At 49.1% G+C, this 27,542-nt stretch overlaps 1 protein-coding gene across 19 annotated transcripts in view; it reads left to right on the top strand.

Annotated features, from left to right (window-relative positions):
* The window catches only part of CEP112 (centrosomal protein 112), a 313,262-nt gene that overhangs the window by 230,526 nt on the left and 55,194 nt on the right, over nt 1-27,542 (top strand). For 13 of the 19 annotated variants that reach the window (XM_027973978.3, XM_027973977.3, XM_060395895.1 and 10 more), the window contains 2 exons: nt 12,693-12,755; nt 21,010-21,159. The exons of 2 other annotated variants lie outside the window; for them this stretch is intronic. In XM_027973978.3, the coding sequence (XP_027829779.1) occupies nt 12,693-12,755; nt 21,010-21,159 (213 nt within the window). Of the gene's footprint in view, nt 1-12,692; nt 12,756-21,009; nt 21,160-21,795; nt 25,936-27,542 lie in introns of those variants that run through there. 4 more of the 19 variants (XM_042256538.2, XM_027973980.3, XM_042256534.2 and 1 more) reach the window with 3 other exon arrangements.

Genomic DNA, 27,542 nt, shown 5'->3' with positions numbered 1-27,542 from the left:
GGGCCGATTATCAGAAGCACCAGGAGCGCTTGTAATGCAGATTCCTAGGTCCTAAACTCCTGGTGGTTCTGACTTCAAATGATACTTTTTTCCTTCACACTGGCATCGTTCCTCCTAATCTGGCCCGTCGTTGTGACCCTGTTTGGGGAGTACTTCTCAGGGCTGCAGATTATTCACAGACATTCACGCTTTGCAGAATTACTTGTCACGACTTGGGTTTATTATTTTGTTTGCTCTTGCTACCCTTTTATTGGTGTCTTTTTCTCTAGTGAAGTCTAGATTCACACTAGTACAATAATAAATCAGTCTGACATTAGATGTAGACAGATCACACCGGAAACTGATACAAGGATTCAGACCTCCCTGTTCCAAGCGGGGTCAGGGTAACGTGTGGGTGGGATACAGACGTGACAGCCTGCGATGCTGATTTTGGTCCGAAAGGAAATAAAAGGCCAGTTGGTGAGCGAGTGCATCAGGTGGTCCCCAAGGTGGGGGGTCAGGCTAAGATGGGCGGCTTGTGGTGGCACCGCAGAGGCCTCGCTGGGGAAAACTGAACAGTGTGAAGAACTCATCCTCTGTAATGGGGGTGACGGGAGGAGCTTCCACAGAAAGCATTCTATTCTATAGATTCTATCTTTGGGCCCCGAGAACTTCTCAGGCTTTTTCCTGTGTCCTCTGACAGCATCGTGATGCTTCATAAGCCCAAGGTGCCCAGGTTGGAACCACTGTTTTAGACTATCTCTGTGAAAAGCCCAAAGCAAATAGAGTTTTCAGAGAATGGCCTGAGCTGTATGTTCACTACAACTTCTCTGCAAGGAATCACAGGAGCGGAGACTGGAGAAGTTAAGCCTGTAGAGTGGCTGGGTGTTGGGATCGTCCCTGCAGCTCACGCAGAACACCAGGAGGTGCACGTAGGCCAGACAGAAAAGGAAGAGCAGGAGATACCGGTGAAAAGGCTGCCGTAAAATCCAGGGCAGGAAAGGTGAAGACCTGGAAGTGAAAATCAGTAAGGCAGTCAGGGGTGAGAGAAGAGGATTCTGGGAAACTCTTGGGTTTCTGATGTGGGGGACTCAGTGATGGAGTGGTTAACAAGCTGAGGAGGAGCAGACTCCGGGAAGGTGATATGACCGAGGTTAGCTGGGACGTTGGTTCAGGGCCCATGAGACAACTCAGAGAGGGGGCTACCCTGTGGCTGGACTGAGTCTGGATGTGGGTGCAAGGGACAGAGCAGTAGAGAGAGAGAGCGGGAGCTCACCCCACAGAAAGGGGACTCAAGCTCTAAGAATGGACTTTCGGAAAGAGGCCTTAGCCAGGGAAGGGCAGGTGGCATGGGCAGTTCCCGTTTACAATCAGCAGAGACCGAGACGCAGTTAACAGAGCGGCGCCTGAAGAATCAAAAGGAGATGGTGTCGTGGGTGCCAAGGGAGGCAGATAGTTCAGTAAAAAGTGAGGCAGTTCAGTTCAGTCACTCAGTCATGTCTGACTCTTTGCAACCCCATGGACCACAGCACGCCAGGCCTCCCTGTCCATCACCAACTCCCGGAGTTCACTCAAATTCATGTCCATCGAGTCGATGATGCTGTCCAACCATCTCATCCTCTGTCATCCCCTCCTCCTACCTTCAATCTTTCCCAGCATCAGGGTCTTTTCCAATGAGTCAGTTCTTCGCATCAAGTGGCCAAAGTATTGGAGTTTCACTTCAGCATCAGTCCTTCCAATGAATATTCAGGACTGATTTCCTTTAGGATGGACTGGTTGGATCTCCTTGCAGTCCAAAGGACTCTCAAGAGTCTTCTCCAACACCACAGTTCAAAAGCATCAATTCTTCGGTGCTCAGCTTTCTTTATGGTCCAACTCTCACATCCATACGTGACTACTGGAGAAAACATAGCTTTGACTAGATGGGCCTTTGTCGGCAAAGTCATGTCTCTGCTTTTTAATATGCTGTCTAGGGTGGTCATAACTTTTCTTCCAAGGAGCAAGCGTCTTTTAATTTCATGGCTGCAGTTACCATCTGCAGTGATTTTGGAGCCCCCAAAATAAAGTCCATCACTGTGTCCACTGTTTCCACATCTATTTCCCATGAATTGATGGGACCAGATGCCATGATCTTTGTTTTCTGAATGTTGAGCTTCAAGCCAACTTTTTCACTCTCTTCTTTCACTTTCATCAAGAGGCTCTTTAGTTCTTCTTCACTTTCTGCCATAAGGGTGGTATCATCTGCATATCTGAGGTTATTGATATTTCTCCCAACAATCCTGATTCCAGCTTGTGTTTCTTCCAGTCCAGCGTTTCTCATGATGTACTCGGCATAGAAGTTAAATAAGCAGGGTGACAATATACAGCCTTGATGTACTCCTTTCCCTATTTGGAACCAGTCTGTTGTTCCATGTCCAGTTCTAACTGTTGCTTCCTGACCTGCATACAGATTTCTCAAGAGGCAGGTTAGGTGGTCTGGTATTCCCATCTCTTTAAGAATTTTTCAGTTTGTTGTAGTGCAGTAAAATCAAAAATTAGATCGTTTCGGAAAACTAGAAAACAGACTTTTTGGACTAATTGGAAGAATAAGGAGAAGGCACACATGCACAAGACAGGAATTGAGGACTAGGAGACCCAGAAAAGACGGAAAGATGCTGAGAGTTAATGAGCAGCCGTCCAGGGGAGCCTGGTGGGCTGCCGTCTGTGGGGTCACAGAGTCGGACACGACTGAAGTGACGCAGCAGCAGCAGGGCACCAATAACATTGACCGTCTCCAGCATTCCGTCAGCTGGCAAGGAGGTGAGCGAGTGCGGTGCGCCCGCACAGTGGGGCACTGCTTGACTGCCGCACGGCACCACCAAAGCGTGCTGAGAGGAGCAGCCCAGACCCAACAGGCCTCTGTGGTGAGACTCCAGTTATACGCCATGTCCTGGGTGGGGAAATCCAAAGAGACAGACAGAAATCAGTGGTTGCCAGTGGCTTCGGGGGAGGATGTGACACGAGTGGGTGTGGGGTTTCTTTCTGAGGTGATGGAAGTGTCCTGGGATTCAGTGGTGATCGAGATGCACGCTAACAAACACTGGCTCGTGCAGAGTAACGTGTGAGCTTCGTGAAATGTGGAGTAATTATATCTTACTAAAGCTGTTGAAGCTGAAACTCCAATACTTTGGCCGCCAGATGCGAAGAGCTGACTCATTTGAAAAGACCCTGATGCTGGGAAAGATTGAGGGCAGGCAGAGAAGGGGATGACAGAGGATGAGATGGTTGGATGGCATCACAGACTCAACGGACGTGAGTTTGGGTAAACTCCGGGAGTTGGTGATGGACAGGGAGGCCTGGCGTGCTGCGGTTCATGGGCTTCCAAAGAGTCGGACACGACTGAGCAACTGAGCTGAACTGAACTGAAACCTATTATTAAAAATAGGAAATTGGCAGTGCCAAGTGTGGTTGAAAGTATGGAACAAAAAGAGTGCTCACACTGTGGTGAGGACACAGAACGGCGGTGGCGCCATCCTGTAGAGATGGACATCTGCTTCGTGGACTGTCAGCTCAGCTCGTAAGCGAGTGCCCCGGAAAGTCATAAATGCACACCAGAAGGCGCGTACTGGGCTGTCCACACCAGCACAGCTCGTGGGGGAGGAAACTGGAAAAGCCCAGGTGCCCCTTAACAGATGAGTTAGAGTAGAGAGCCCTGAAAATGAAGGAAACACAGCTGCAAATGAAACATCGAGAGTGAGTCTTGGAGACAGTGTGGTGTGAGACACCGTGTGTTTCGGGAAATTACGTAGAGCGTAGTTATTTGTTTAAAGATTAAAAAGTAGTGAAGGTAAGTGATAAGTTAGAGGTACTTACATAGGTAATATTTTCTAAGTCAGGCAGTAAATAATATCCAAGAGCTGCTGATTCTCAGGAGCGAGGAGACGCAGTGGGCCAGGAGGAGGCGCTGGCGTCTGCAGTGCGGGATGTTAAGTTGTGTGGTCATCTCAGGAGGGTTCTTTATCATGTTTCATAAACACACAAAATATTTGCCCTGTATGTGTCCATTGTTATAAACGGTGACAGATAAAAGTCATTAGCAATCTCAAAAGCCACAGAGTGCCCCAGACTTGGGGATAATTCAGAAAGAAACTTGCTTCCTTAGTAAAGAATCAGAGGCAAGTAGTTCTTTTTATGGACTTGAAGTGGAAGAATGAAGAAGAGTGAGGAGAGTTGGCTCAGTGGTAAAGAACCCACCTGCCAGTGTGGGAGACATGGGTTCAATCCCTGGTCTGGGGAGATCCCCTGGAGGAGGGCATGGCAACCCACTCCAGTATTCTTGCCTGGAGAATCCCATGGACAGAGGAGCCTGGGGGGCTACAGTCCATGGGGTCTCAAAGAGTCGGACACAACTGGGCACGCTCGTGCTTATACTGGGAGAGTTGCCCACAAAAGCCTGATTTGGGAAGCCGCTCTTCTCATGCCTGGCACTGCCAGTCTGTAAGCTCAGCGGTTGCTCGGCTCGGTCTCGTTTCTGCTTCACCCCCTGGAGAACGCAGCCTGCCCCAGCCGTCAGCACCCCTCAGCCAGCTCGCCCTGAGTTCTCAGTCTGCCGGCTCCTCCGGCTCACTCTTCCTTCCCCTGCGGTTCTGCTCCTCCATAAAGAGCTGGCCTTGGTCCTCCTTGCAGGGCCGACTCACCGCCCTCTGCTCACTCGCTGTCCGGAACGTCCACCGCACGTGCATGGCTGAGCCTCAGTCCAGTTTCATCTCTGTTGTCCACTTGATATGCACCTGATAAAATCGTGGCCAGGTAAGGTAGATGATGCGCCCGTGCTCACACCACCCACGCCGGTTTAACGGCAGAGCTGGTGCTGTTAACCAGCATGCCCCACCGTGCGCCGTTTGGCAGCTGTGGGCCTCGTCAGAGCAGCTGACGCTGATGAAGAAGACCTCTGTGTGCAGACCAAACGGGAGCCTTGGCACCATACTCCTTGTTGCCAAACATTTCAGATGTTATTTTCAGTGAATTGTGCGGTGAATCTCTCGATACTGGCGACCCTGGAGAAGCACACGAAAGTACACGAGCGCTGAGCCGTTGTCAATAATGAAGATCTAATGACTGGACCTCAAGACTGCCCTCTCGGCGCCTTTCTGAACTTCCAGATTATCCGTTAAAGGGGCCAGAGCGTTTGCTAAGTGTCGAGATCACTGCTTTATGTTGAACTCTCTGCAAGCCTAACGTCGCAACTTCCTGTGAATACATCATTTTATAAATTTCCTGCCAATATTCATTACGTTATACAAGTGAGGCAAAAGTAGAAACTTTTCTGAAATAGGTAGAAACATTAATGGGATCTATGAGTATGCCAAGTCAGGACATCTAAGTCCTAGACTCAAAGTTGATTTGAAATAATCGCTCGCTTGACCAGTAATTCAGCTAGAACCATTTTACCATGTTTCAATGCCCGAAGGCACATGGTTGAAACAGATCTTCTCCCTGCTTCCTGAAAGTGCCCTGCCGATGACTGTGGCAGCCACCTATAGATCTACTGAGTATATTTAAAGTCTATACCATGTATGCTGCAACTTGTTAAATACAGCAGTCGTTTTCTTTAACATCTGTCAAATCCTGCAACATTAGATTTTGGCATAAAGCATAACAACGAAGACATAGAAATATTATAGAAGGTAGAGAATCTTAAAAAAACTAATTGGCCCCGTTTGCATTTGGTCTTTGATGATAAATTCTTTTTTGCACATCAGAGAATAGCTGCTTCTTCCCTGGAGCAAACTAAAGTGTTTTTTTTTTCTCCTTCATCCTCTCAAAGTTTGTATTTCTGCCCAAGTATTAGATGCATTTCAGTTTCTGTGGCCTGTGCTTCGGAGAACGTCTCCGAGGGTGAGCTTCTGAAATATGATTAGATCTTAATTCTGTAACTGTTTTCATAAGCTTGTTTCACAGTTTGCATTCTTATTCAGTAATGGGAAGAAACCTCATGTAAATCTTACATGATCATTTATGGGTGTTAGCCACGTAAGCATGTATGTTGCAATGGTGAGAAAATGAGTCTCTTGAATTACAGGGAGGGCAGAAAGCCAGCTTCCCCCCGTTACTCTTTAGGTTGTCTGTCACAGACCTGAAGACCAATCATTTTAGTCCACAGTACTGACCACAGTTATCAAATCTGGGTAGAGAATGCATCCAGCGTTCATCTGGCATATTCAGAAATGGGGCCAAGTTCAGGAATATGGGCATTTTTCCTGAGAATGGATCCATCATAGTCACTGAGGAGAATCAACGGTGATATTGATAATGACATCACAGCCCTTTTCCAAAACTGTCTAGTTTCTTCCTTCTTTAATAGAAAATGTAGCTCCTTACCAAAAAAATAGGCATTGACCAAACCCAAAACACTTGGGGCTCCTACTTAGTAGGTTAGGGTTCTGGGTAAAGCAACAATATAAAATGACTTAAATCAACTTTCTAAAAATGAATCAAAACTGAAGAATCACTGAGTATGACATTTGCTAATGTTTTGCAGTTTAGACCAGCCTGCCGTTTTCTCAAGTTAGAATTTGCACATGACGATGGAAAGGCAGGAGTCTTTAATTGAAGTGCCCTTTCTTGTGATGATTGCCGCACACTGAGAACTTAACTGGGACTCAAAGTAAGACTCAGATGTTCCAGGCGCAACAGCAGGACTCGATCTCATTGGCAGTAACTTCGTGCGGAGACAGAGGGTTATTAAGCTCATCATGGTGATCACTTCGTAACGTATGCAAATACCAGGTCATTCTTCAGGACACCGGAAACTAACAGGATATTGTATGTCGACTCTATTTCGATTTAAAACAGACAGTCATCTTGTGCTATCTTGTGCTGCTGGGTAGAGAACTCTGCTCAGTACTCTGTAATAACCTGTGCAGAAAAGGAATCTGAAAAAAGAGGAGATATGCATATATAGTAAATACTAATAATGTACATACCTTTGCTACGGACCTGAAACTAACACGCCACTGTAAGTCAACTGTGGACCAATGTAAAATTAAAATGTTTAAAGTTAAAAAATATTTTCAGTTTAAAAGCTTACAAAAAAATCATCTTATGTTAAAATTTATCATTGACCACTCCCTAATAAAGATGAGCTGGAAATTCTAGGGAAAAAATTATAGGGGAAACAATGGTTTCAGAAATACCCTCGTACATGCAAAAATTTGTTGTTGTTGTTGTTTAATCAGTAAGTCATGTCCGACTCTTTGCAACCCCATGAACTGTAGTCCTCCAGGCCCCTCTGTCCATGGAATTCTCCAGGCAGGAATACTGGAGTGGGCTGCCACGCCCTCCTGCAGGGGATCTTGTGACCCAGGGGTCGAACTTGTGTCTTCTGCATTGCAGGCGGATTCTTTGCCGTTGAGCCACCAGGGAAGCACTTCCTCTGCTGTCCATCAAAGATGTGCCCAATTTCCAAGGTCTTAACTGAAGCTGTCTGCATTTCATCTTCAGTTTTAAAGGATATTTTCGCTAAATATGCAGTTCTAGATTGACAAATTTTTTGCTTTCAGTACTTTAAAGATTCATTATGTTATCTTTTGACTCGTATAGTTTCAGATGAAAAATCCTCACTCTTTTTAATGTATCCTTTTTCTGGATGTTTTTTAAGATTTTACCTTTATTTCAGTTCTTGCGATTTGATTATGATATATCTGATTTGATTTTCATTGTCTTTCTTTATTGTTGTTGTCCATTGATCTTCAGCTTGTGGGTTTATAGTTTTCTTCACGTTGGAAATTTTCCCACAATTATGTCTTTAAATATTTTCCCAAACCTCCTCCTGGTAAACAGTTTCACATATATTAGGAGAAGGCAATGGCACCCCACTCCAGTACTCTTGCCTGGAACATCCCATGGATGGAGGAGCCTGCTAGGCTATAGTCCATGCTAAGGGTTGGACACAACTGAGCGATTTCCCTTTCACTTTTCACTTTCATGCATTGGAGAAGGAAATGGCAACCCACTCCAGTGCTCTTGCTTGGAGAATCCCAGGGACGGGGGAGCCTGGTGGGCTGCGGTCCACGGGGTCGCACTGAGTCGGACACGACTGAAGTGCCTTAGCAGCAGCAGTTGCCATGACACAGTCTCAGAGGGGCGTTAGGTTCGGTGCTGTGTCCCCCGATGACCGCTTGGTGCTTCCAATGCCTTTTCTCCGTATTCAGTGATCTGCAGTGCCAGATCTGCCGTCCCACCAGTGAAACGTTCCTTTCAGATAACAGATTACTGTGCGCTAGGCTGTTGAGTCCTCTCTTCACTGTGTTCAAGGTTTTGTTTAAATACTTGGGTCTGTTTTTAATTAGCATTGTAAAATCTCTGTCTACTAGTTCCTCCATCTCTGTCACTTCTGGGGCCGAGTCTGTGGCCTGACTTCTCTCCTGCTCCTCCTCCTGTCCGCTTATCTTTGGTCCTTCGGATCCAGTGTCTGCCTCCTGGACAAAGGCAGGGCGAGTGCTGGACTTATCTTGCCAGTTTCCCCGCCTTTCCCAGGGGCACGGACCTGTGCTTCCTGCTCCCACATCACATCTGATAGCAGCGCTTCCCGCATCTCTTCCAGTTCCTGGCCGTATACACACCAGGCAATGCACAGCCCCAGGTACTCTATCCCGGGCAAATGTAAAGTGTGAATTTTATTTATGCTTTCAAACTTATACCTTTATTTTGAGGTACAACACAGAGATTTTTCAAGTTGGAAAGCTCTGTGAATATATTAAATACAAGTATTTGTTATGAATTCTCTGAATATTTCTGCTGGCAGAGCAGTACAGCAGTTCCATATTAGCACCTGGCACCAGTGTCCATAACCACACTCACAGTGTTTGACGAAGCAGCAGGTGGATTCCTGCAAAGCTTACGAATAGGAAAAACTGCACAGGAAACTGAGCTTTGTGCTTCATTTCAAGGTTCCGGGAAGCATCTTTCTCTTCAATCCTAAAAACAAATATATTATTCAAAAATGTGTGCCATTATATTTTTAAAGAAACTTCTCTATATAAGATCTGGGCTTGCCTTGAATATGAATATTCTAGATGAGTCTCCTAATTTTCATCTCCCGAGGTCACATTCTTGGAAATCATGAATGCCTGGACTTTTACCACTAATGATAGGAAATGAGAAAAAAAGGCGGGGGGGGGGGGCGGGTGGAGAATGAAGGACTCTTTTGGAATTAAGACAAAATACCCTGCAGGAAAAAGGTAGCAATTAAGATGATTAACCATCAACACTTTTGTGAAAGTTATCTGGTGCTCCTTTCCAGGAGGGTTTGAAACCCAAGAGTTTGATGGGAATCACAGAGAAAGTGGATGAATACACTTAACTCTTGAGCAGAGAAGAGGAAGCGGCCGGGAGAGGCAGAGGGAGCCGAGCATGGGGGCAGGAGGCCAGGCCGCGGGGCCGGGAGGTGGAAGGACAGCAGCGAAAGCTAAGCCGCTTTCTCGTCTTAAGACTTTCCTCTCATCTGTTATTCTGCGTCTGTTCAGGCCATGCTACAGATGATTGTTGGAAAATCGTGTTTTTAAATAGTAACCAGAGCTGTAAAAATAAGATTTAGATGAAAATAACTAACCCTAACCTAATTTTATGTATGAAAATAAAATGGACAGTCAGTACATCCTGAGAATAAAATTATTCAGAAGTGTGTTAGAAGCAGTTTGCATCAAAACTGAGCTGTAGCGTTTCAGCAGTGCTAAACTAGAGCTTTTTAGACCAACGTAAGAGGAGTTCAGAATCCAGGCAGCTGTGATTTAGGCTCAAACAGTAACGGCCTTGGAGGGTGACACGTTCATTTTATTTCCTCAGTTAGTCTCATTATTCCCCAGAGTATTGGTTCTGCTCCTTGTGGCTCTGGCAAGTCCTGGAGGTGTTCACGTCTCACCAGCTGGCCTCACTTTAAAGCCAGCATTGTCGATTCCGAGTGGCCAGAATGCTTCCTGGATCCCTGGGGCTCAGACAGACCTGGTTTCCCAGGTGACTTGCTACCTGCCCACACACCTGGGCTCTCCCAGAAGCCTCCTCTGCCGGCCCTGTAGAGGGCCCCGTGAACCTCTCCTGCACCCCGCACCGGGGATGACAGGCCTCACCGCCCACCCCATCCTCTACTCCAGGACACGACTCCGCTAAGCTTAGCCCCCGCTCCGCCCCCTCCACAGCCAGGCCTCCCGTCTCCCTACACACAGCTGTGCTATCCTCCTGCTTGCCCTGCAGCCTCCAGCCCATCTCTCCATTGTTTGGTAGCAGAGTCTGGACCCCTCGCCCCGGCTCCTGCCATCCCCTCATCTCCCGGGCTCCCCGGGGCACTGGCCCACTCGGCTCACTCGGCCCACTCGGCTCACTCGGCTCGCGTCTGGACCACCAGTCCCCCTCATGCCCACTTTGACACTCTGGAAGTATTGATGAAAGCATCTTTAAAAAGTACTGGCCGAGACAGATGCACCTCGTGAGTTTCTCCGCGGCCTCGGTTTCCTCGACAGTGGTTTATCAGTCACGGAGCCGCAGGGATGAGTCTCTGGGAGAGCAGCCTCAGTCAGGCCCGGCCCCTCTTGGGGCTCCAGGTGGGAGGGCCTCGAGGCAGCAGGGGAGCTTGTCATGAAGCGCAGGGCTGCGTACTCAGCTCGGGTCCTGTAACAGACCCACATGGGCGCCTTGTCAGGAGCAGAGACGTGCCCCCAGCAGCTGGGGGGGTGGGAGCCCGCGGTGGGCGCCGGCGGGACCCCCTCCCACCCCGCTCCGACACACACGCCTTCTCATTGCGACTGGGCCCTGGCTGGCAGGGCCTCTTCTTACAGGCCGATCCTGGCTCCAGAGCCCCAGCCCGCAACCCAGTGGCCCCCAGTGGCCCCCAAACGATGCTGTGTGTGTGTGTGTCTGTCTGTCTGTCTCAGCTTGTCCGACTCTGTGCAACCCCATTGACCGTGGCCCGCCAGGCCGCTCTGTCCATGGGATTCTCCAGGCAGGAACGCTGGAGTGAGTTGCCGTGCCCTCCTCCACGGGCTCTTCCCAACCCAGGGATCAAACCTGTGTCCTGCATTGCAGGCGGATTCTTTACCGTCTGAGCCTCACTCCAAACACCACCACTTGGAGATGGGTTTGTTCCCTGGATAGATAGAATGAGAGAGGAGACCCAGGGCTAAATTAAAACGGAATTGTCCAAGAATCAATATCCTGAGCATCTAGACGCCCCCTCGGTCACCAGGTGTGCGCCTTCAGGCGGTAAACCCAAGGGCGCAGTGCTGGGCGGTCAGATGATGGCGTGGGAGAGTCCCGGAGCCAGCGCGCCCATCCCCAGGCCTGCCGGTTCTAGAGGGCCACGCTTTAAGTAAGAAAGAACACCAAAGGTCACCCAAAATGCAAAGCAATTTCTAAGGTGAAAAACAGACCAAAACGGGCTGGCTCAGCAAGGAAATAGAGGGAACTAAGAAAAAATACAGGTGCTCTAGAGAGCAGAAAGAAGACGTGTGTGTGTGTGTACGCAGACGTGTCCGGGTGTGTGTGCAGTCAGCCCCCGGGAGCAGTGGGACCCTGAGAGGCCCTGGGCCAGCGCTCCAGCCGGTGCGAGGCCTGCTCCCCTGTGGGCTGGTCCCGGCTCCCTCCTGCCCTGTGAGTGCCGCTGGGGCGGGTCACTGAAGCTCGCTGCACCTCAGCTTCCTCGGCCCTTATCAAAGGGGGCGTGATGGTGCTGTTCAGAGAACAGCAGAGCTCCTGGAAATATAGATCGCATGGCAGAATTTTTTAAAAACCCAAAGTTGAGAAATCAGTACGAAATATTAACATCAAAAAGACAAGGTAATAGAAAATAGAAACGATAGGAAAAAGAGACGATAAGCCTGAGAGGTCTAGTCCTCAGAGCTGAAAGACAGGCGGTCAGAGAGAGGAGACAGAGGGAGGGAGGGCTAGGGAAAAAGAGAGGAAACAAGACAGTCATAACCAAAGGCTGTCCTAGAATGAGGGCCACAAGCCCAGACGGACAGGGCCAGCGTGCTGCCTGCACCGTGCGTGGGGGGCGGGGGGAGGCCGGTGGCTTCACCATGACCTCCCCCGGCTCGGAGGATAAAATGGAGACGCGAGGCTCCCAGAGACAGCAAAGCAGCTCACACACAGGCCCGGAGCTGCAATGCAAAGGAGAGGACGCAGTGCTTGGGGTGTGGGCCGGTTCTGGGAAGGCCACCCCACTTCCCGGGCACAAACACTGCGATTTAGCTGCACTTGTCACTCCAGGAAAGGAGGGCAGGGCAGGGGCTCAGATCTCAGCTCAGTGCCTCTGAGCCTCCCCTCCGCCTCGGTCAGGAGCATCAGTTCTTTTATCTCTAAACTAAGGGAAAGGGCATCACTTTTGCCCCCCTCCTCCTCACCACCCCTCTCCCCTGATCTCTTCCCTCTTTCCTGTCTCTGCCCCTGCACCTCTGAGCCGGCACGCTTGTGCTGGGTCTATTTCTGTCTCTCCTCCCTTTCTCTTTCCACAGAAGTCTGTGTTTGCCTAATAATTGGCAGGAGAGAGCTTTTTTTTCTCTTTTGCTTTTTAAGTGATGAATAGTTGGCGTTAGATCAAAGGCAAGGCCTGTGGTTTTCTGGCCGCCCCAGAAGGGCGTTGCGGCTGGCGGCCGGCCCAGCGCCTGGTGACGGGCGTGTGCAGAGACGCCACGCTGACAGGTCACTGTGTGTGTGTGTGCTCCTGTCCGTGTGTTTTTCAGGCCAACAGCAGGCTGAAGCAGATTGAGAAGGAATACACCCAGAAGCTGGCCAAGTCTTCTCAGGTAAGAACGTTAAACAAAGCAGAGCAAAACCAAAGCAAACGAGAAAGAAACCTCAGCATAAAGGGGTTTGTACTTTAGAGCTCAGCGCACTTCTTTGCAGTCTTTTTATGGATGAGCACCATATTTTGATAAGTGTGTGTATAAATAAAGCAGGGTTTTAATATTTCAGTCTCAGTTTTTAAAAATCAGGCAAATCGAACCATTTGAACCAACACACACAGCCAAGTCACGGCACACGTGTGCTCAGATGTTGTAAAACCAGCCTGTGCACTTGGACAAGCCCAGGCCAAACCACGTGTCACAAGGGCAGGAGATACGCGCCTGCACTTGCGATGGAAGTGCTTGTGATGCCGTCCAGCTCTCCCGCAGCGTTCCATGTTTCTTCACCTAAATGCTGATTTCAAACTGCAGCACCGGAGAAGACCCTTGAGAGTCCCTTGGACAGCATGGAGATCCAACCAGTAAGCCCTAAAGGAAGCCAGTCCTGGAGACTGATTGAAGGACTGATGCTGACACTCTAATATTTCGGTCTTTTGAAGTGAAGAGCTGACTCACTGGAAAAGACCCTGATGCTGGGAAAGACTGAGGGCAGAAAGAGAAGGGGGTGTCAGAGGATGAGACGGCTGGATGGCATCACTGACTCAGTGGACACTTGCTGTTCTTGTCACTCAGTTGTGTCCAGTTCTTGGCGACCCCATGGACTGCAGCCCACCAGGCCCCCTCTGTCCATGGGATTCTCCAGGCAAGAATACTGGAGTGGGTTGCCATGCCCTCCTCCAGGAGATCTTCCCAACCCCAGGATGGAACCCAGGTCTCCCACATTGCAGGCAGATTCTTTACTGTCTGAGCCACCAGGAAAGCCCCTCAATGGACATGGATTTGGACAGTTTGGTCCCTCCTGGTGAGGGACCAGGAGGCCTTCTGTGCTTCAGTCCACGAGGTTGCGAAGAGTCAGACACAACTGAATGGCTGAACAGCAACAGCAAAAGGCTGCTTAACAACAAGATTCAAAATGGCAAGTATTCCGAGTTAAATTAGCAGCTCCACTGTTGACTCCTTTTGGGGGAAGGAAACTTTGCCAGCCCACGCCCCGGTGGCTGTGCTGGCTGTGCCGCTGTTGCAGAAGCTGGAGTGGAAGGTTTTCTGCCCAAGTCGTTATGAAGATCTCCTTTGGTGTCACCCAGGGGATCCCAAGCATTCCTTAGCTGTGTGAGTCATTCTGGAATAAACAAATGCTGATTTTCATGTTACCGATGGTGAGATTAAGCCATTTCATTTTGTAGACTTCATATCTAATGATTTTTAAAATCAGCTTTCCTTAGTATTTTCGCCGTGAGTACAGTGAGATGCTCAAACTGCCGCACAGTTGCACTCGTCTCACATGCTAGTAAAGAAATGCTCAGAATTCTCCAAGCCAGGCTTCAGCAATATGTGAACCGTGAGCTCCCTGACATTCAAGCTGGTTTCAGAAAAGGCAGAGGAACCAGAGACCAAATTGCCAACATCCGCTGGATCATGGAAAAGCAAGAGAGTTCCAGAAGAACATCTATTTCTGTTTTATTGACTATGCCAAAGCCGTTGACTGTGTGGATCACAATAAACTGTGGAAAATTCTGAAAGAGATGGGAATACCAGACCACCTGACCTGCCTCTTGAGAAATCTGTATGCAGGCCAGGAAGCAACAGTTAGAACTGGACATGGAACAACAGACTGGTTCCAAATAGGAAAAGGAGTGCGTCAAGGCTGTATATTGTCACCCTGCTTATTTAACTTAAATGCAGAGTACATCATGAGAAACGCTGGGCTGGAAGAAGCACAAGCTGGAATCAAGATTGCCAGGAGAAATATCAATCACCTCAGATATGCAGATGACACTACCCTTATGGCAGAAAGTGAAGAGGAGCTGAGGAGCCTCTTGATGAAAGTGAAAGAGGAGAGTGAAAAAGTTGGCCTAAAGCTCAACATTCAGAAAACGAAGATCATGGCATCCGGTCCCATCACTTCATGGGAAATAGATGGGAAAGCAGTGGAAACGGTGTCAGACTTTGTTTTTTGGGGCTCCAGAATCACTGCAAATGGTGACTGCAGCCATGAAATGAAAAGACGCTTAGTCCTTGGAAGAAAAGTTATGACCAACCTAGATAGTATATTAAGAAGCAGAGACATTACTTTGCCGACTAAGGTCCGTCTAGTCAAGGCTATGGTTTTTCCTGTGGTCATGTATGGATGTGAGAGTTGGACTGTGAAGAAGGCTGAGCGCCAAAGAATTGATGCTTTTGAACTGTGGTGTTGGAGAAGACTCTTGAGAGTCCCTTGGACTGCAAGGAGATCCAACCAGTCCATTCTGAAGGAGATCAACCCAGGGATTTCTTTGGAAGGAATGATGCTAAAGCTGAAGCTCCAGTACTTTGGTCACCTCATGCAAAGAGTTGACTCATTGGAAAAGAGTCAACTGATGCTGGGAGGGATTGGGGGCAGGAGAAGAAAGGGACGACCGAGGATGAGATGGCTGGATGGCATCACGGACTCGATGGACGTGAGTCTGAGTGAACTCCAGGAGATGGTGATGAACAGGGAGGCCTGGCATGCTGCAATTCATGGGGTCGCAGAGTCGGACACGACTGAGCGACTGAACCAAACTGAACAGTGAGATGTGGCAGTCAGCTGAAATGTCTGTGCCTTTCTGCAGGTCACCAAACAGTGGTGTTACTGGCAACACCACAGCAAAGCGATAATAAAATGAAGGAATTTATGGGTCTCTGAGCATATTGACTGGAGGAGGAATGGCGGCCCCCTCCAGGATTCTTTCCTGGGAAATCCCATGGACAGAGGAGCCTGGCGGGCTAGGGTCCAAGGGGTCGCTAAGAGTCGGACACGACTGTTCAGCTGGAGGACAGCAGCAGCAATCACAGTGGCGCATTCAGTCCTCGTCCCCAGGAACTCGGGTTAGAAACTATTCCTGGCCCCACTTTTCATTTGAGAAAACAGAGACTCAGAGAGGGGAGGCCACACAGGTCAGCACGTGACTAAGCCCAGAGCCAGCCTGTCCTCCAGCTGGAATGGAAACTCTCAACCTGAAGCCACCCGTCTGACCCAACCCTCATGTTTCTAATATGGCAAAACTCTGCTGAATAACTATGAAATTTCTTAGGTTCTACAGTTATTGGTAAAATGTGACGTATAGTCCCCATCCTATCGGGAAAGCAAGAAGTCTTTGTCTAAGTGAAGACTGATGTGTTTATGAGAAAGCTGAAGGCAATTCTTGATTGCCCTTCTCCCAAGAAGGAAATGTTCTTTTTAATCCAATGAGAAAGGTTCTTCTAATCAAAAGAAATCTTATTACTCCAAGAGCTAAACTAGAACATGAAAATACCCCAGCTGGCATCCCCTCACATCCTGCTTGTGGTGCTTTATGCTAAATGGGGAGGCAGGAAGCAGCTGAGAGTGAGAAGGGAGACCGCTAATGGAAATGCCAGGATGAGCAGGGTGCTGACGTTTATCTCAGGAAAGGTGGGAAGGAGCCTGACTAGTCCTCGGTAAAACAGATGGAACCTGCATGGTGTGGAAGCGCGCCTGAGCCTTCTGAACACACCTGCCCCACCACTTGGGTGACCGGGAGCCCGTTACCTGCCGCCTCTGGAGTTCCCTGCAATCACTTGTGAAACAGGGGCAGCGGTGACCTCAGAGCCACTCGGCGCAGGGAGGGCCTGGAACCCAGCGAAGGCCTTCACGCTGTGAGTTCTCACCAGAGCTCGAGAGACAGGAGAGGAGGGGGCGGAGGATGGAAAAGAATGGAAGGAGCAAGAAATTGGTTATTTTAAATTTATTTTGGGGTGCTCAAGAATTGATTAAACCTCCCTCCAAAATCTGGAGAGGCAGTGGGGTGCTGACCATTTCCCCCAGTAGGGACGAGCAGGAGGCAGGGAGCAGAAATCAGCTGTGACCACCGTCACATCCGTGAGTGAAGGGCAGGGCGACCCCCGGATAGAGGGTCCCCACCCCCTGGCCCGACCTTCTCGTGAGAGGCGGGATGGGCCGACAGGACGAGCGTTTTGTTTGCCCACCACAGTGTGAAGCTTGATGTGCACATGAGCACGCGTGTATGTGTTCATCTGTGAACTGGCATTTGAGAAGCACTGGCGTACAACCCAGTCAGTTCAAAGAAGCAGATGATTTAAAAATAAACATTATGAGACGGAACTGCAGGCTGACTTTCACTGTTTTCCCGAGATAGTTTGCTGGAATCTCTAACTCGTATCTCAGCTGAGGGGAGTGCCAAAAGCAAAGCTGCTTAACTGTTTATCAGATTTTTAAAAATCCTTCTCTCAAAAAAAAAAAAAAAAAAAGTAGCAAGAGGAACGCATTAGTAATGAATGCATGGTACCTAGGGGAGCATCAGGTTAAATTTGGAAAATATTTTAAATATTTTCCTCCTTTGAAGGAACTTACTTCATCCTTAAGATTTTATCAAGCTGTAGGACCTCGTGGTTCATGGCCCCTGCGCCCTTGGGGACCCGGGACGGTGCCGCCCGACTCCCCTCCCCCAGGACGTCCCCCCGCTGGTGACGCTGGCACCCTCCCTGGGCACATTGCCAGACACAGTTTCCATCAGAACCGCGTGTTTGTTCTTTTTTATCCTAATATCACATACTGGCCTTGCCTCTCCGCCCTTCACGTGCTCTTCCCCCCTCAACAGACTTACCTGGTGGCCATTTTTCAAAGAGAAGTCTTGCCGTCTTATAGGAATGTGGACAGTGTGGAGAAGTGCTGGCGGAGCCCACCCACGGCCCCCCGTGCCCCCGCTGGTGCAGAGCGGAGCGCAGGCACAGCCCCCTGCCTGTGCCCAGAGGGCACACGCAGCCCCTCCTGCTTACTCCTAGGATCTTTCTTCAGTGTTTGCCAAACCCTGCCAAGTACATTGTACTTTAAAGAAGAGTTTTATGAAAATCTTGACTATACTATGATCTGAAAAACAAGAGTTAAAAATGAAAGCCTACCCTCTGTTTAGAACCCTGTTACTTTTGAGACCTAGTAAGATCACTGACATTTATGCAGAGTAGACGTTGCTTGGCAGGAATAATGAACTATCATAGCTTTCAGTGGTTACGTTGTTCCCAGCATTAGCTCCATATAACTTTCCTTTTGCTTCCCCATATACTAATTTTCAATATCCACGTGGAAATGTTCTAATCCACTTCCTCTAAAGCTAACACGGGGTAGACGTTTAGTTGAGTTGTGGCATTTTGTTCTATGACTTTTAATATGATTAAATCAAAACCAGTAGGGTTTGATTATGATTGTGTGTGTCAGTTTTTGTTTTCCTGAGAAACTTTTTGAATTATTATTCTATGAAAAGACTGTGTGTGCGAGCTCAGTTGTGTCCAACTCTTTATGACCCCACAGACTATAGGGGGTCCCCTATATGCTGGAGACCCCATAGCTCTCCAGGCTCCTCTGTCCATGGAATTTTCCAGGCAAGAATCCTGGAATGGGTTGCCATTTCCTCCTCCAGGGGATCGTCCCGACCCAAGAATCAAACCTGTGTGTCCTGCTTCAGCAGGTGGATTCTTTACCACTGAGCCTCCTGGAAAGCCCCATGAAACCCTGTGAAAAGACTAGATTATCTCAATGTAATCACTGAGATCTTATATCATTGATTCTATTATAATCACAGTATAATTGTGGATCATAGTTCCACGACTTCAGTATCTATCAAGGGCCAGTAACGTGCACCGAAGAGAAGATAGTCTGTCTCACAGGCGAGGGCTGCAGCCAAGACCTGCTTAATCTAGTTAGCGTGATTACTTCTCAATCTCACAGTAAACCCAAAACTGCTTCTGAAGTTACCCGCATTTCAGTCGCCTCTAAATCCATCACATCTGTCAGCCTCTCAAACAATTTCATTGTGAGGCATTTTACCTAAGGTGTTTTGAAGCTCTTCCTGTATCATCATCATAAGTTTTAAAATGCAACTTTCCAAAGATAATTTCATTATTTCTCCCAGAGGCATCTCATTATTCCCGCAAAGAATGTAAGGTTTCATTTTCTAACAAAAGCAAGCGTGTTCCCTTCAGAACATCCTGCCCTTCACCCGTTGTTCCTTCCAAAACATGCAGGGACTTCTTTTTGATGAATGCATGTCATAAATCTTCTGAAAGGAAGGAACCCATATCTCATGTCCTTGTGGTCATTTGAAGAGCTCCCAATTTTTTTTTTTTAATCTTCAGTCTTGGTCAGTTAGAAGCGAATCTAAATCTTAGTAATTTGTAAAGACACGAAATTACTTTGTGCTTTAACAATGCATCGTGTAATCATGGTGAGGGATGTACAAATCAACGCATAACGAAATTGCGCAGAAATAAACACACACACAGTGAACACACTACAGAACTCAACTCGTCACTTCTGCCGCGCTTCAGTTTACTCCGCTTGAAACACTGCAATAGTCATTGAAATAGTTGCTTTCATTATTTGGCCCCAAGTTCTTATGAAATATCCATCTCGGGTTTCATGTTGGGCCAAGGAAATCTGGCTGCTCCTTATCTCTGGCCCCTCTGGCTCTGTGACTGCGAGCTGATCATTCTGTGCCTCAGTTTTTGACGTTTACTCTAAGAATTTAACCTTCCCCGTTTCGTAGAAGTGCTATGAGAATGAACTGAATTGATGCCAACTTGGAAACATTTAATCAGAATTCAAAAAACAGATGAAAACATCTTCATTCTCAGTAAATGAATCCCTCCGCTCCTTGCAGAAGGTTCCAGTTTGCACTTTAAAAACTAATATGTTTTGTCCTTTATTTCACACTGGTCTTCTGTTTGATTATTTTCAAATTCTAAGTGTTGGACTTAGTCACCGTGAGCTTGTGCACTTCTCAAAGCGTAAATGGTCCTTTTGGGGGTAAATGTTCTGTTTTTGTCTGTGTGTGCTCATTCAGTCGTGTCCGACCCTTCAACCCTGTGGATTGTAGCCCACCAGGCTTCTCTGTCCAGGCAAGAATACTGGAGTGGATTGCCATGCTCTTCTCCAGGGGATCTTCCCAACCCGGGGACTGAACCCGCATCTCTTGTGCCTCCCGCTTTGGCAGGCGGGATCTTTACCACTAGCGCCACCTGGGAAGTCCATGTCCGTCGTAACAACTAATGTTTCTACAGGGCCTGGCTTCTGGAAGACTCCAGACAGTTTCTGCTCACTGCCTCACGACACTGTGCTCTAGTTTTGCTATTAAAACACAGTTGAAAAACTGAGCTTCAAAGAAAACACAGAACTAAGTGGCCCAGTGTTTCTCACCAACCAGCCCTTCTCCAGCAGACCCAAAAGTATAAGGACCTAACCCACGATGAAAGTTGTTTCTTCTTTCATTAGAAGGGAAAACCGTTTCCTGCTTCTGAAAGGAAGTTTGTTGAATTGCTGTTGAATTTTAAAGGAAATGGAGACATCCAAACCCAAAGAAGAGTAATGCTTCCAGTAAACCTATTAAAGGGAAAGGGCCCTCACCCGGTTATCTGAGGCCACGGAGGGGGACCCAGTGACGCAAGAGAGCCAGTCCTCGAATGCAGAGAAGCCACAGCGGTCTGTGTGAGTCAGGAAGAAAGAAGCCTGTTGGGGGCGCTACCAGGACAACCTCCTCTTCAATCCCAAAACCTTGTTTAAAAGGAAGAGAGGGCAGGAGCTGCCAGAGGAAGCGCCTAGCACAGCAGCCCCCCGGGGGGGCGGTCGGGACTCTGCCCGTGTCCTGCCCGCCGCTGGGCTTTCTCTGCCTCTGTTTCTCCCTCCATGGAAGACGATGACAGTGCTGGCCGCACAGTAGTACCCACGGGAACGGAGGTGCTTAGCACAGTACGCCAGCCAGCGTGAGCGCACACTCAGAAACTGCTGTGCGGAAGTGGGTGGCTATGAAGGAAGGACCCTTTGATGATTTTTGGTCATTAGGGTTCAGAGTACTGTGAAAGGCAAAATAGCTTTCCCCCCCCCCCCACTCCAGCAAGAATGTTTTTCAGTAAAATAAATCCTGACACATTCCATATTTTCGGGATCACAGATGTTCTTTCCCCTGATGAGTAAATACTGTGGAATGTTATAGTGGGAACGGCTTCCAGGCGTGTTTGGTTCAGCAGTTGCTCACCATTCACAGCTTTCCCGTGTGGAGCCTCATGCGCTGGTGCGCGGGGCGCCGGCTGCGAGCGCGCCCGGGGGCTGGGTGCACGAGGCGGGCCGTGTCCGAGGCTCGGGTCGCAGCGCGCGCTCTCCTTGCAGGTGATCGCCGAGCTGCAGGGCACCGTCTCCTCGCTGCGGGAGGACAGCAGCCGGCAGCAGCTCGCGGCCGAGCGGCGGCTCCAGGACGTCGCGCGCAAGTTTGAAGACGAGAAGCAGCAGCTGATCAGAGAGAACGAGCGAGCCGTCCAGGTAAGGCGCTTTCGCGTGGCTGCCGGCGGGCGAGGCGGCCACAGGCGCCAGTGTCCGGCGCGCCCCCCGGCCTCGCGTGCGCTGGGCTCTGATGAGGCCGGCCCTGCGAGGCCACGTGCCTGCGGGGACAGGCCGCCGCAAGCCCAGCGCGCTCGCAGCCGCCCCATGCCCCACCCAGGCCCCGCGGAGCCGCCTCTGGCCAGAGCGAGCGCGTTGGCACCGCTGGCAGGTGAACGCACAGGCAGCCCCCGTTTACCCGCCCTGTGCACCACGTCCCCGAGGCTGCAGGGGTCTGAGGCCCCGACACCCGCTCTGTGGCGGCCCCGCCTCCGACGGCCGGTGAGCCCCTGGGCCGGTCCTGACTTAGCCGCGGAGAACGTGGACGAAGCGTCTGCGTCATTCGGGGTTTAGTGTGAGGATGAGCGTCTGGAGCCTTTATAAGTAACATTTAGAGAGAGCAAAGTGTGTATTAGAGAATTCCCGGCAAAAGATTAGTTTTCGGCCATTTGATTTTGTTACAGCAGTGCTGAGCACATGTAGGGTAATCGTATCAGTACAAAGCACAGAAAACGGAAAGGAGCGTGTGGGCTTCCTCACGCCTCTTCTGCCCAGGCCCTCCGTCTTTCTCTCTTCTAGCCTGTTGTCGGCCATCCTCGTGATTGGGGGAAAGTCAGTGTCCGCGTCGCTTGCTTTTCCATGTATACCCTTTACGCTGGACAGCAGCGAGTAGAGGGAAAAACCTTGAGATGTGGACAAAACCTTCCAGGCCAGTACACCCTGCCTCCTGACCGGGGGTGAGGACCTATTTCCTCATTCATGAGATTTTCCCTGTATTTTTCCATCTGTGAGCGTTTCTTTCCCCTCTACATGTGATGAGACACAAAAAGATGTTTCTTTTTTCATATTCTGATAATTTTTATTTTTAATCTTTGAATTTTCATTTCTAAATGTAGGAAAAAGCCCACATTGGTCTGTAGAACTCTTTTGCTTTGTATGAACTAAGTTGACTACTTTCTTTCAACTCTTTTTCTATATAAAGATTTCATTTTAAGTGAATTTCTTTTCCACTTGAAATCCAAATACTGCATTGTAGGTAATTGCTAAATTTTAAATAAATAATTGGATCCCAACATATGAAAAATGGAAAACATCAATTTACCCCATAACAACATAATTTCTAGTATTGTTTCTTAAAGATTAAAAAAATCTTGAAAGAAACAGAATTCATATATGCCTAGTTTTATTTTTGCAGTTGTAATCCGTTTACCTGTTAAAACGGAAAAACCTGACCCTAATTTCCAGCCAACCGTCAAATCATAAAGACTGAAGCTGAAGCTAAGTGATGACAGACAGACATCGACACACACGCACGGGGCTCCCTGATGGCTCGGTGGGTAAAGACTCTGCCTGCAACGCAGGAGACACGGTAGACGCAGGCCCGATCCCTGGGTTGGGAAGATTCCCTGGAGAAGGAAATGGCAACTCACTCCAATATTCTTGCCTGGAAAACCCCTGGACAGAGGAGCCTGGCAGGCTACAGCCCAGAGGGTCTCAACGAGACAGATATGACTCAGCACGCAGGTCTGGCATACATACACATGCATATACCTGTGTTTGTAATACGTGACGACCAGAACTTGGGCACCTGAAGACAGTTAAAGCTACAATGGGGAGAAGGCGTGTCTGAGCTTTGACTCATTCATCTATGCTATGGTTGGGGAGCACAGCTTTCTCTTTACTGACCTATATCAGTGTTAATGTGTTAACGCTTGTTGCCCTGCTTGGTTTTTTTAGGCTATGTCACCAAAAAATAAGAATGATGGCTAGTATTTCACCAACAAGTACCGTGTGCCAGGCTTTCTGCCAGACATCTCCTTTCATCCCACGTTCCACTGTCTCATCTAAGTCTTACAAGTAGTCTTGTTGAGGAAGGCATTTCCAGTGTCCCATCGTACAGATGGAAGAGTCAAGGCTCTGGGGTGGCGTGACCACCGAGGACAGGTTCAGTGTCTTCTGGCGCGAGAGCCTCAGCGATTTTACCGCGCTCAGAAGCCCCGTGTCCACACTGCCTGTGACAGCGAGCCAGTGCCCGGGTGCGTCGGCGAGCTCGGGCGCCCTTGCTCTCGTCTCCTGGCTGCCTGAAGGCGGGCAGCGCTTTTGCAGCAGTTGCTCCCCTTGGCACTCTAGTCGGGGTTGTTTTGTAGACGCAGATACACGAATGGAGTTCGATACTCAGAGAGAGATGCAGTCACCGAACAGGTTCCTGAGACCGCGCACACTTGTCTGCACATACATTCAAGTAAGCTGACGAGGACCTACTGTGTGCAGCGCTAGATACTGATGTATTTAAATGCCAGTTGTCAGCAGTGCTGTGAGTGCTGTGCGTGCTGCCCGTGAAGTGTGCCTCTGCCCACCTTCCGGGCTGGAGGATGGGGTGGGCGGTGGACCCGGTGGCAGGCCGAGCAGGCCATCGGGGGGTTCCCGTGGGTACACGGGCCTTTTGTCACAGTGAGTCTCTAGGGGAAAACGGAGGTGTGGAGTAGGCCGAAAAACCTGCTCACAGGGCCGCCAGTCTGGAGAGCAGTGCAGAGTACCCCTCACTATTCAGTCACCCGGAGGCATGCTGCTTCCGGTCCGCCCCACGCGGCAGGTGAAGACGCGCCTGGAGCTTTAGCCCGCAGGATGCTCCTCCTCACGCCCGCACGCCTATCATGGAGCTCCGGCTCCGGGAGAGGCCGCCGCAGCACCAGCATTCCCGTGTCCTTTCTGGGCTGCACTTTCCACCCTAGCACGTCAGCTGAAAACTGAGCAGCGTGGAAAACGGTGCTGGAGAAGGGTACTTGAGGCTCTTAAAGATGGTCACAGGATAGTTTTCAATAAAAACGCAATTTACACAACATTAAGTACGTAAGAGGTCATCGTTGCCGCCTCCCCCCACAAAAGTATATATAAAGAGAAGAAAGGCTGGGATTATGTGTCAGCATTTGCTGGTGGACACTCTTAGTGGTGGAATTTGTGGTAATTTTCCTCTCTTAGCTCTATACTTCAGTTCTTTTTTTAGTTAACTGATTTATTTTAATTGGAGAATAATTACTTTACAATACTGTGATGGTTTTTGCCATACCTCAACATGAACTGGCCACAGGTATACAAGTGCTGGAGAAGGCAATGGCACCCCACTCCAGTACGCTTGCCTGGAAAATCCCATGGATGGAGGAGCCTGCTAGGCTATAGTCCATGGGATCTCGAAAAGTTGGACACGACTGAGTGACTTCCCTTTCACTTTTCATTTTCATGCATTGGAGAAGGGAAATGGCAACCCACTCCAGTGTTCTTGCCTGGAGAATCCCGGGGACGGGGGAGCCTGGTGGGCTGACGTCTCAGGGGTCGCACAGAGTCGGACACGACTGAAGCAACTTAGCAGCAGCAGCAGCAGCATACAAGTGTCTCCCCCCATACTTTAGTTCTAACAACACTTTTACAACATGAGACAGTAAAAATTGTTTGCTAGAAAAGAAAACGCCTTAGCCTGAAGGAGTCCAGAGATGAACGTCAGGGAGTCCTGCAGCTGAGACCCACAGCAGCGGGCACGAGCCTTGCTGTCTAGGAGACAAGGAGAGGAACGTGCTATGGAGGGGAACTCCTGGGCGTAGAGAGAGTTCTAGAAACACGGCCACGCAAGCAGATCCTTTACGCTGAAGTACACCCCATCTCGAGAGCAAAAGTCGTCACTGTTCACTGCTTCAGTTCATCCTCACCTTCGGAGTCAAGCCTCTGAACAGATCCGTCGCTGCTGTGTAACAAGTCGCCCCAGAACCTGGGGGTTTTGCACGCACAGATCTTCGTGTCGGAAATGTGTGCAGGGGCGGGCGGAGGGCTCTGCTCAGCGGGCGGCGGGCGGTGCACCCTGGTCAGCGTACTTCTCCCGGAAGCTGGGCTGGGCTGCAGTGCCCAGGACCGTTCATGGCCTCTTCCGTTTTGTTTTAAGAAAATCTATTGTTCTTGTAAAAATGGGTAATGGCATGTGCTCACGAATAATTCCAAGTGTAGTGGGGAAAGGGAAAAATACCTGGAGTCGCCGCAGAGCTCATCACCCAGAAGTAGCCAACCGCCTCAGCAGCCAGGTGAGGTCGCTGCACGTGCCTGACTGTTGCCGGGAAAAAGGAGAACCAGATGGACTGGTGAGCTGAGCTAACCCTCTAGATTCTGTGTTTATGTTAGGCTTAGAAAAACCTCAAGTTGACCTTACGTAAATTCGGCAGATGGGTGAATCTAGGGTGAAACAGGGAGAACTGGTCAACGTTGGGCAGAATTTGAGTTTTGGCTGAAAACGGAGCTCATCCTAATAGCACGCGTGCTCCCTGTACCCTCCTCTCTTCTGCTGTCTGGGGTGCACGCGGTCTGGGTTTACGACACTCAGAGTTTGTCTCTAACCGTAACCTTACTTCATACCCACACTGCCTTTAAAGGACGCGGTGCTTCCCACTAGGCCCTTTATAATCAGCCTTCCACACTCCCACCCCCGAACTTCTTGCTTTCATGTGGTTCCAAATGGGCTGGACTTCATGGGCAAGTGGTTCCTTCAAGACTCACGGTGCTGCCTTCCCCGGGTTTTTCCATGTTTGAGAATGTCTTCCAGGACATCCCTGGCGATCCAGCGGTTAGGAATCCACCTTCCAACGCAGGGTGTGAGGGTTCAATCCCTAGCTGGGGAACTAAAATCCCACATGCCTTCCAGCAAAAAAAAAAAAAAAAAAAAAAAACAAACCATAAAAACAACAGAAGCAATATTGTAACAAATTCAGTAAAGACTAAAAGTGACCCATAAAAAAAAAATCTTTAAAAAAAGTTTTTAAAAAGTCTGCTGATTAACCCTTATGTTTAAATGACCTGTGAGATGGACATAGTATCCTTATCTTCATTTTCACCTGAAAACTTGGACATTGCTCACCTGGCACATAGAACTGCCATGGAGAAGACTAGGCAAGGTTGAGCTTTCCCAAGTCTGTGGTTTGCTCTTTCTAGGGGATTCCTGAAGAAGTCTGTCTTTATCATTAAGCTTAATAGATTAACACAGATAAATTCTGCTTTTAACCAGGATCCCCCTAAACGCTAAGCATTCCATATCAACTGTCTCTGAAGCGCAGTGAACCTCCCCTCCATATAACACTTGCTGGTAGAGTCTCTGCATTTTCTGGATCCTGGGGAAGGGGCGGGAGAGCTGGAGCAGAGGGCACTCGCAGGCTGGTTGGGCTGACTGCTCTCTGAGTTCACATTGCCTTAAAGGGCGTGGGGGCCGCGGCCTGTCATCCTGGGGATTGAGTTGTCCCAATTTGGTGTTCATAGACTGTGGCTTTCCAGGTAGTCATGTACAGACATGAGAGTTAGGCCATAAGGAAGGCTGAGCACTGAAGAACTGATGCTTTCGAACTCTGGTGCTGGACTAGACACTTGAGAGTCCCTTGGACAGCAAGGAGCTCAAATCAGTCAATCCTAAAGAAGATCAGTCCTGAACATTCATTGGAAAAACTGATGCTTAAGCTGAAGCTCCTATACTTTGGCCAACTGATGTGAAGAGCCAGCTCACTGGAAAACACCCTGATGCTGGGAAAGACTGAGGGCAGGAGGGGGAGGAGGCGACAGGCAGAGGATGAGACAGTTAGATGGCATCATTGACTCAATGGACATGGGTTTGAGCAAACTCTGGGAGATGGTAAAGGACAGGGAAGCCTAGTGTGCTGCAGTCCGTGGGGTTGCAAAGAGTCAGACACAATTTAGCAACTGAACAACAGCGATTTTAGTTTCTGACGTAGTAAATGTTATAGATATAACCCACATACACAAAACCTCCTTGGGGTTCTGAATTTCTTAGAAGTGTGAAGGGGACTAGAGACCAAAACCTTTGAGAGCCACTTGTCTAGACATCGCCCTTCTCTCGACCTTGTCGACAGCCTGCCCTCTACCTTCGCGTTCCCCGTGGTGATGCGGTCTCCATGTAGAGTCCTTTCCCTTAAGGTTTCAATGTCATCTTCTGTGACGTGTCTGGGTGAGAAGCTCATGCCAGATTTGTTCCTCTAGTGAAGTTTCCACTGCACCCTGATGCTGTTCCCAAGTCCTCATCCCAAACCTTGCTGTGGGACATGTTCTGCACCCCAGGATCTGCACGTCTAGGGAGGTGACGTGGAGCTTGTCTTTATCTACGGGTGGGGGCAACACGCGGCACCCAGACCCACGTGCAGCATGACGTGTACAAAACCCCCTGAACAGACGGACAGAAACTCCCTTGCACCTTCCAGAACAGTTGGTGGTCCTGAGAGGATTTGGGGATTGCAAAGAGAAGGTCGTGTCTGGATTCTGCTTCCTTCTGTCTCCAAGCAGACCCT

Source organism: Ovis aries, chromosome 11 (assembly GCF_016772045.2).
Source record: "Ovis aries strain OAR_USU_Benz2616 breed Rambouillet chromosome 11, ARS-UI_Ramb_v3.0, whole genome shotgun sequence".
Classification (NCBI taxonomy): Eukaryota; Metazoa; Chordata; class Mammalia; order Artiodactyla; family Bovidae; genus Ovis; species Ovis aries.
Note: the sequence above shows the minus strand (reverse complement) of the source record. Positions and strands in the feature narration are given on the sequence as shown.